The sequence below is a fragment of the Pteropus alecto genome, unplaced genomic scaffold (assembly GCF_000325575.1).
Source record: "Pteropus alecto unplaced genomic scaffold, ASM32557v1 scaffold98, whole genome shotgun sequence".
NCBI classification, from domain to species: domain Eukaryota; kingdom Metazoa; phylum Chordata; class Mammalia; order Chiroptera; family Pteropodidae; genus Pteropus; species Pteropus alecto.
Genome location: NW_006443570.1, coordinates 19889303 through 19898680, shown reverse-complemented (window position 1 = coordinate 19898680; position 9378 = coordinate 19889303). Strand labels below are relative to the sequence as shown.

General features: G+C 48.1%; 1 protein-coding gene across 3 annotated transcripts in view; it reads right to left on the bottom strand.

The window, feature by feature from the left end:
* Positions 1-3843: 3843 nt before the first annotated feature.
* The window catches only part of ERAL1 (Era like 12S mitochondrial rRNA chaperone 1), a 5967-nt gene continuing 432 nt past the window's right edge, over positions 3844-9378 (bottom strand). The window contains exons 2-11 of one of the 3 annotated variants that reach the window (XM_025041784.1): positions 9332-9357; positions 8459-8586; positions 8276-8353; positions 7834-7880; positions 7612-7673; positions 7333-7445; positions 6991-7239; positions 6702-6851; positions 6494-6574; positions 3844-3943 (exon numbers count right to left, since the gene is read on the bottom strand). In XM_025041784.1, coding sequence (XP_024897552.1) covers positions 3932-3943; positions 6494-6574; positions 6702-6851; positions 6991-7239; positions 7333-7445; positions 7612-7673; positions 7834-7880; positions 8276-8353; positions 8459-8586; positions 9332-9357 — 946 coding nt within the window. In that variant the 3' untranslated portion in view covers positions 3844-3931. Of the gene's footprint in view, positions 3944-5780; positions 6377-6493; positions 6575-6662; positions 6852-6990; positions 7240-7332; positions 7446-7611; positions 7674-7833; positions 7881-8275; positions 8354-8458; positions 8587-9331; positions 9358-9378 lie in introns of those variants that run through there. The other 2 variants (XM_006925017.3, XM_006925018.3) reach the window with 2 other exon arrangements.

Genomic DNA, 9378 nt, shown 5'->3' with positions numbered 1-9378 from the left:
TGGCAAAGCCAGAAGGGAAGAAACCTGGCATTTGTTGACTTCCTATAGTATATGAGCCAGGCTCTAGGTTAGAAATTTTTACCTCTGCTGTCTTATTTCATCTGTACAACAATCACAGAAAAGTACATATTATAAACCCATTTTACTGATAAGGAAGTCAGGACTCTAAGAGCAAGGCAGGGCCCAGGCCCACTCAGCAGGGCCGGTACTGGTGGATCTCAGACTCTAACAAATACAAAGCTGTGCTTTTCCGTTCTGGCTCTGAGTCTGTCCTGGGCAGGGTTTGGAAGAAAAGCAAAAAATTGGAGGCTTAATTCCTGAACCGTGTAGGCTGAGGCTCTGGGTCAAGCCAAAGGTGGCCTGTGATTCTAGGGCATGTGAGTTCCATGTGAGGGCCTGGCTGCAGGAGGTCAGGGAAAGGAGCGAGAATTGTCGCTGGGTTGGAATTGGCTGAGAGCAGTGTGTGGAAGGTTTTAAAAGGAATCAGATGGGTGGGAAGACCTAAAGAAGTAGAAGAAGGGACTGTATTGTGCAGGAGCTTCCCACACCTCCTTTCACTGACTCTTCCCAAGGATCTTATGAGGTGGGCATTACTGTCGTTGCTATTTGAGAGACAAGGAAACTGAGGCTCAGAGAGATGAAGTAAGCAATATGCTCGGAATCACATTATTGGTTAAGTGGCAAAACTTGGGTCTAATTCCATTGCTTCTGAAACTCAAAATGGCCTCACAGAGAAATCAATCTCATTTCACAGCAGGTTTGTGCACAGATACTGGGGTCAAAAGTCTGGAGAGCAGAGTTGTAGCCTGCCACTTTTCCTGATTTACTATGTAACTCAGGGTTATGCATGTCTTCCAGGAGCCTCAGTATCTCTATTATAAAATCGGCATGCAGTCATCTTTTGGACGGATGGACATTAACAAAGCCCCCAAGGAAGCCACTGCTAGCACCCCACTGCATCTGGGTTTATTGTACAACGCGTGCACTTGCTCATGGGACCAAAAGGCATAGAGACTGCAAGAGCGGAGTACTTGAACACATGCATGTTGGGCACTGTCTGGAGAGTCTGCATGTGTTCAGTGTAAAGCACCTCTGAGCACCTTCCTGAAAAAGGCCCGTGAATGGTGCTGGGGCTACAGAGAAGAATCAAAGTGCCTGCTAAATGAGTAGTTGGGGACAAAAAAGGGACAGATGAATTTTCACAGAGTGTTGAGGAAAACAGAGCAGGTCCAAAGCCTAGACATAGGAAAGCAAGTGTCAGGGAGGGTTAGGAAACGCTTCATAGACTGGTCATGATGAAACTAAGGTAGGATAAGAGGCAATCACCAGCAGTCATCGCTGACAAACCCCCTAGGTCTCAAACTCCAATCTATCACATAGAGAGAAAGGGTTTAGAACTATTTTCTAGCTTTTCTTTTTCACACTTCTTAAGCTCCTAGAACCAGACCAGACTCTTGCTTTGGGTCCTCTGTATCCAAAGCAAAACAGTAGAGTAAGTTCCAACCCAGAACTTCTCAAAGTCTTTGGTTCCAGGCTGAGTTTTGCTGCTGACTATGCTGAGTAAGACATTGAATGACCGTATTATTTGGCCTTCTTTTATCTTTGTACAAAACTACTAACTTCATGAGACTTAGTAAAGCATCCAGGAAGAAACTAAGAGAATTTTACTAGCTGAATCTATTTTTTTATGTGTATCTCCATGTGTTGTGTCTATGTGGGCATCATACATGTGTGTTGTGTATGTGTTCTGCATGTTATGCGTGTGTCTATTTATCTGTAGGTATCTGCTGCTGCCTTCCTATTTCTCTGAGAGTTCTGGGTTCCCCGATGCAGAGAGGTAGAAGGAATCCTGAGGCTTTGAATGATTCTCTGCCCTTCTCTGGGCCTCAGTTTCCTCGCCTATCTAAATGAGGGAATCGAACTCCATGATTTTGAAGGACTCTTGCAGATCTGACCATCTTTAACTTCATCACTTGCCATATGGTTTAAGGACTTCATCCAAAGAAGTTCTAAATAAGAGTCAAAGGCTTAAAGCTGCAGTGGCAGGGATTGGAATTAGAAGGATAAGGTCCCAGACTAGCCTATCCTGGCCTCGGGAGAGCCATGAAGTTCTTGGTCTGAAGCAAAAGTTGTCAGAATGCAAAGATGGACCCAAGGACCCAGATTGTGTTCCCCACCCCAATGTTGGTCAGGCAAGGGGCAGAGTCTCCATGTGACTTGCAGAAAGAAAGGAAGAAAGACTCCCATCCTAACTTCCCTTAGGTTTCCAAAGAGGCAGAGGGATTGAAGAGCAGCCATTCAGGAGACAACCCTAGATAGAAAATATCCTCAGGTCCTACACTGTGGCCCCTGCTGGCTCCTGATACACAGACGGGCCCCCACCCTGATAGCCACAAGCCTGCTTATCAGGGTCCCCAGACCACCCCACCCAGGCTCAGACTCTCGTCCAGTCCACACCCTGATCACAGCCCCCTCCACCCCAGCCAGAGGCCACAGCCACAGAATCTCTGGTTGGTTGAGATATCTCTCCTCTATCTCCAGGACCCCTGAGTCCTATCCGTGGTCACCTTTGAACCTGGCCCCCAAGGATTAAGCAGAAACCTAGGCAGTGCACAGCTTGACTTGAAGTTTGGCCATGGTACATGAAGCCTTTACTCTGGTAAAAGAGCCTTATCTATGGGGTCTCTGAATAGAAGTCACCTGGCAGGAGGGGTAACAGGAAAGAGGGTCACAAGGAGGTAAGAACAGACAAAATGCTAATTCCTCACTTGGTTAGAGCACCTGAATTTTTAAAGCTTTCTCACTCACATTACTCACTTAATTCTTACAATTTGGTGAGGTATGTATTACCACCAAAGTTCAGAGAAGTGTTACTTTGCCCTTGGTCACACAGCTCATGACAGAGAAAAGGAAAAGAAACTGACACTGGTTCTATACATTCTAGGCTCTGGGAGTTTGAGATGAGTGCTGTTAAAAAACAAAATTCAACCCAGTATATTTGAAAATCTAACTTGCGTTAAGCAATTCACAAATCAGCAGCATGCTACCTAGCAACCAGAGGGGCTGTACAAAATGGAAGCTTTTTATAGGAAGAAGGGTGGGGCAAGGAGCTATTAACAAAAGAAAAGATTACTTTGGGGTCTTGACAGTTGGTGTGGGCCAAAGAGAACAAAAGAGGGGAAGGGTTTTTATCATGCAGATTGCCTCTTCTTCCTATGAGGGATGGAGAGGGCCCACAAGACAGATCACCTTACTGGTGTTGGACCAGAAAATTCCAAACCAGTAGTTAATATTACATTTCTGGAAGAAGCTGAAAATGCAATTAGGTCAGGTATTAAATCTGTTTAGTATGATGGGCTTTTAGCACTTGTATCATTTTGGGCCTGTGGTTTTCTCTTTGACAGTGTTCATATCATCCTTTTAATCACCATGAGGTGCATATGGATAGCTCTTTATATTTGAGGAAACTGAAACTGAAGATACCTGGTCCAAAGTCACAGAGATGGATGCTGTAGAATTGGGACTGTCACCCAAGGCCTGTTACCGCTAAACCTTGCCTCTTTCAGTAGCATCAAGCTTCTTTCAAGAACATCCCATGAGCTTTCAGATGTTCAACAGGCTTCACCTGTGGCCTTTGGTGAGCCCCTGGGAAGCGAGTGAGGTAGGAATTAACTTGTTTGAACCCCTTCTGTGGACCAGCACTAGCACTGTGCTAAGTGCTTTACCAGCAGCTAATTACCTGGTTCTCACAATTCTGTTAACTAGGGACCTTTATTATCGCTATTTACAAAGAACAGGGACAATCAATCCAAGAGAGAAAGTGACTTGCCTGAGTTACACCTTTGTCCGTCTGCCTTCCCGGGCCAAAGTCTCTCTCCTCCCCATTAGAGTGGGCTAAACTCCATGTCGGTCATTTGACAAGAAGGTTTATTTAGTCTCTAGTCTGTGGTAGAAATATATCAGTGAATAAACCAAGCACTCATGATTATTTGCTTAATTGTGAATAATCACACAAATAAATGAACCCACAACACAGGGATTTAACTAACCAGGGAAGACTTCCCTACAGAGGTGACAGAGATCTGAAGAGAAAATAGGAACTAACTAGACAAGAAAGGAGATAAGATCACGTCAGCATGTGCCAAGGTTCTGTGGCAGCAGGAAATAGAACACCTCCAAGGAACCAAAAGAAAGGTAAGTCTCTCCTCACATTTCCCATCCCGGTGTCACCTGCCCCTGCACAGGAGGGGTATAACTGCCTCCTAGCCCACAGACCTGATTAAGATAGGGAAAGGGGAAGGAACAGAGAAGCAGATGTGCTCCCCAGAATGAGGGTCTAAATAACAGAGTCCCTGCTTTGAGGAGTCTCTACCCCAGGAGTCTCACCTTCCCCAGAGGCAGAGAATTGAATAATGCCAGGCTATTACCCTAAGTGACTTGATCTCTGAAGAACAGGTCCTCACCCATTCTTATGCTAGCTCCCACAAGTTTGGGATTCAGCTGCCCTCAAATCTCCCCACAGAGGACACCCCTACCCAGGGGAACTTGCCATAACAGAGGTGGGTGAGGGATCTGCCTATTTAGGTCTGGCCTTCTTGTGCTCAGCATAAATGCAGACAGGGGTCTGGGGACTGAAATTTAGGCCAGAGCCTGCCCCAGGAATCCGCAAAGATCCAGCTGTCAGGACCCTCTCTTTCATAGAGATTCAACTAACAGTCTCACCACTATCACCAACTCCTCCTTCCTAAATTCCACCAGGGCTCTGACCAAGATGGGGTAAGGCTATTCTTTCTTCTCCTCAGCCCAGCAGATAGATGACCAACTTCATGGGGATACGAAATGAAGGGTGGATCCTAGGCTTAGCAATGTTCATAAGAGTATGTGAGAAAGGGACTAATAGGGAGATGGGCCAGTGACCCTCCTTCTGAGGAGTCCAGCGGGGAAAGGGTTAATAGGCAGGGCCTTCAAGAACCAGAGAAAGTGCCCCACCCAGGGGAGGGGCCAGTGGATTAAAAGGCAAGCACTAGGAGTGAAGAGGCAAGGACAGAGTCCCTCTGCCTTTCTGGTCTGCAGTTCCAGCTCCAGGTAAGTGCCCCTCCTCTGGGTTTGTCTGTTGGTCTGACCAGAGGTTAATTTCTGCCTCATTAGGTGATCTCTGGCTTAACTCTGGCACAGGGTCCCTAAGGCGATCTCAACAGACCCTCGCTTTGCAGGTTTCTTCCAGCCAGTCCCGTTCTTCTAACCCACTTTGGCCACCCTTGACCACAGAATCAAGACACTGGCCTGGGAGCTGTGGAGCACGGATGCGGGAGCTCTGCGTATCCAGCCCTGACCTGTCCAGCTCTGCTCCTAGCCCCTGGCTTTCCCTGCCACAGTGCTCTTCAAGTCATGCCTCCCATGCCCCCTGCAGGGCCCTGACTTGGATATCATCATATACTGTAAGTTTGCGATGAGACACTACAGTATAGATGATGTACTAGTCCGGGTACCCCCAGCTCTGGAGCCTGATGAGGACAAGAGGATGCAGCAAGCCCACTGTGCTCATCACAGCCTGCTGACTGCCAGGGCACTTGGGAATGGCGAGGAAACCGTTACCATTACTGAGTTTAGTAATGGTAATGGTTCTCTTGCTGCACCCAGAAAACGTGCCAAGAGAACTCAGGACCCTGGAGCAGACTACTGGAAGGGAAGAAGACTCAAGCTCAGACAATGGGGTGGGGGTGAGGGAATGGGTAAGTTTTCTCTTTCCTGTTCTAAAGAAATAAAGGTGAGAACCAGAATGTTTGTCTTTTAACTTTATTAGCATCGAAGGTTGGGGAGAGGGATGTAGTGGAAGGATTCAATGACTTGGGGAGCAGGTGGGAGGCACTATCTCACATGGGTCCTTATGGGACTTCCAGGTGAAAGATCTGACGAGGGAAAAAGATCTCCCTGCTAACAACTGGCAACTGAGGGAGAAACTCTGGGCCAGTGCCAGGTAGAAGCAGGGTGGCGCTGCTTGCACCAAAGAGACAAACTTCTAGACCTAAGTAGCTGTGGCCCCAGTCAGAGAAACTACTGGGAACAGAGCTAAGGTAGGTTCCTTCCTCCAACACGAGATATGGCTGGGGAGGGGCTGTGCTGACTAGGCAAGCAGGCCAGCCAGTGGTTTGCCATCAGTGTTCATGCCCCTCACCAGGCAGGAGCAATTCTGGTCAGTGGCTCCTACCAGAAACTTAGACTGGGATGTCTTGAGAGGGGCAGTAGAGGGTGGTCAATTGAGGAGCTTCACAGAGAGGCGGAGCTGAACCTCACAGAGGAAGATGTCCATAAGGTCCCGGCCAGCCTCCTCTGCAATCTGGGAGATCAGGTGCCCCTTCGGACCAATCAAGATCTTCTGAGAGTGGGATAAAAGAGAGGATCCTGAGCCTGCTCTCAGGGCTCCCAAGCAGTGGAGGGGAGAACCCCTGCCTAACAGAGCCTTAGTCCCTCTTTCAAGCCTAGACCTGCTTACCACATGAGATTCTTTGGGCACCAGAAGCTTCTGTACGATCACCAGCTCCCCGCTTGGTCCTTCCTCCCACATAATTGTTTTCTGCACAGGGAAACGTCATAATTAGTCAGTCAGGCAGACACATACCCCAATGTCTCTGGGACACAGCTGTCCTGCTCTGAGTGTGCACCTGGTGGAGAACCCCCAGATCCTTTCACTGGGCCTGCACCTGCTGTACATTGTAGGGCACCTCCTGGGGCAGATGCTCTAGGAGCTTCTCTCGGATGATGTTGGCGCAGATCTCCTCAGGCGTCTGGCTAGTGAGAACTTCACTATGGAATTCCCAAGGCCCTGGCTGGGCCCGTGCCAGGAGGTATTGCTGTGGGTACAGAGGGAGTAGGTGAGCATTTCAGTCCCAATCAGGACTTTCCTACTCACTTTCTCTTCCAGGAGGAACTCTGAGGCTTGTCTTCACATGGTGGAAGACAAAGGCCAGGCTATGGCCAAGACGGACTGACCTTTAGTGTTTTCACATCCTCCTGGCTTAGTGCTGATAACATGAAGATCTCCTGGAAGTAAGGCCAGCCAATCCTCTGAGGGCCTCCCACAGACTGTATGTTTGGGCCCTTGGCTGCTGGGCTGGGGCAGTGGGTGCCCGGCTGTGAGCGGAAGGCCTGTCTTAACTTGAGCTTCTTGCCACTGACCACACCTTCAGTGAGGGCTGCTGTGAGCTCCAGGAGAACTGACTTCTGCTTCAGGCAATCTACCTGGGCATAGGGGATGGGCAGACAGTGTGTGTGGTTAGTGAGATAGGGGTCTTAGAGGAAAGCAGACTCCTTCCTCGGGTAGGTGGTGCTCACCTTGTTCATGACAAGGATGCTGGGGACTTGGGAGAACTGGGTCAAGCACTGGAGCACTTCGGGGCTGAGCTGGTTCCGAGTCCATTTGTCTGAGACATCCACAAGAACTACAACTGGAAGTTGGCAGGATGATGAAAACAAAGATATGACCACTCTTTTCCCCATCCCCCGATAACTTCCAATGGTAGGAGTCTGGCCAATCCCCACCTCCCAAACTACCAAGAAATGAGAGGCCATGACTGTGTAAACTGGGCTTCAGATTCCCATTCTGAGCCTAACCCAGATCAGCAGATTCCATGCTCTTCCATGGATCTTCCAACAAAGAGAGCTCCAGATGGTGCCTGAAGGACAGACATACATAGGTTAGGAAGGGTCTTATGACTGACGTACTCCTGATGAGGGATAGAGTGTGGAAGGGGGTTTCCCAGCCCCTATGATGGTATCTCTCCACCCCCTCTTCAACGTCTTTCTCCCTATAACCCTTGTTTCCATGGCTATTACCTTTTCTGTTTAACAGGGCTGATGAGGCCAGGTGTGTCAAGTAGAATCTAAAATCAGGAAAGAGCGATGTCTAAACCCTCAGGCCTCAGGAGGAAAAATTATGACTGGGAGTGAAAGAAAGGCCACCCTTGATGTCAGCAGCCTGACATCTTCTTGCCAAGCCAAGCTGACTAGAGTTTTATCTTCCAGCTTTGTTTTAATTCCAGAAAAGATCCAGAAGGAAGAATATGACTGTAAATATATGGGCGATTAGGAAACAGTAAAGAGGAAATGAGACCTTTCTGATTAAATGGCAGAGAAAGTACAGAGAGAATTACTCCAGGCCTAAAGGAAAAGGAAACTCTTTTCCCTCAGGGAAGTGAAACCAAACATCATTTTCTTCAGGTCTAATAGTAAGGGAGGCCCTCCTAGCTTCACCCTCTGTCCTGTTGCAGGTACTCACCACCTGGGCCTCTTTCTCTGTGATGACCCCCAGAGCTTGGCAGCGAGTAGTGTGCACCTTCTTGGAGACAGGAAACACCTGCCAGAAACAAAGAAGTCCCAGTGAGGTCTTAGATCCTTCTATGACAATCCATGGAGAGATGAAAAGGGGTAGGGGATTGGGGGAGTCAAAGATGTGGCATACTTTTCGGCCCAGCAGCTGGTTGGAGAGTGTTGACTTCCCTGCATTTGGGGCACCCAGGAGGACCACTCGTAGGACCCGGGAGTTCTCAGGCATGTCGGGGTGATGGACCAAAAGGAGATCCTGCTCATCTGTGTGTGGGGCAGGAGGGAAGTGAAAGAGAGTACAGTTTGGATCTTGTCAGGCACACAGTCCTACCACCCACAAAGGGAGTAGGGATACAAGGTTAGTGCACCAGATTGAAGCCGAGACCAGGCTTTGAGACTTAAGTTTGTCCATTAATTAGTTTACATGACTTTATTAAATCCTTTAACCTCTCTAAATTCCTTAGTTTTATCACATGTAAAATGGGGATGATATTAATAGTACCTATTTATAACCTTCTTTAGACAATTGGCAATTGTGTAAAATCACTGGCACAATGCCTGGCACTTAATATTAAATTACTGTGTAGTTTGTCTGGTAAATATATGCACATGGGTGAGTACAGCTAGGCCAGATAAAGCCAGAAATCCCTCCAGGCCTATCTCCCGGCCCCTACTAAGGGCGTTATGAAGGCTCTAAAACCTTTCTCAGTCTTTTGTATTGGCTCCTTATGCCAATGGATTGCAATGACCGGTTTGTATCCAGCCTCCCTACCAGATTCTATACTACTCCCTACCAGAATACAGGGTACTGGCCTCGTAGAATCTGTTCTTTCTCTCCCCTGTGAGATCCTTCACTGCTCGTCTCCGTCTCCCTCTGTCTCTCTCTGCCTTTGCTTTCTGTAACTATACCTCCAAAAATAATATCCCCAGACTGAGGGATTTCCTCGAAACGGAGCTTTCATTGATAAAAACGGTAACAGTTCCGGACAAATCGATCTGGGCCCTTTACCTCTGTGCATGGACACGGCAGGAATGAGAGACGTCAACAAACGCTCC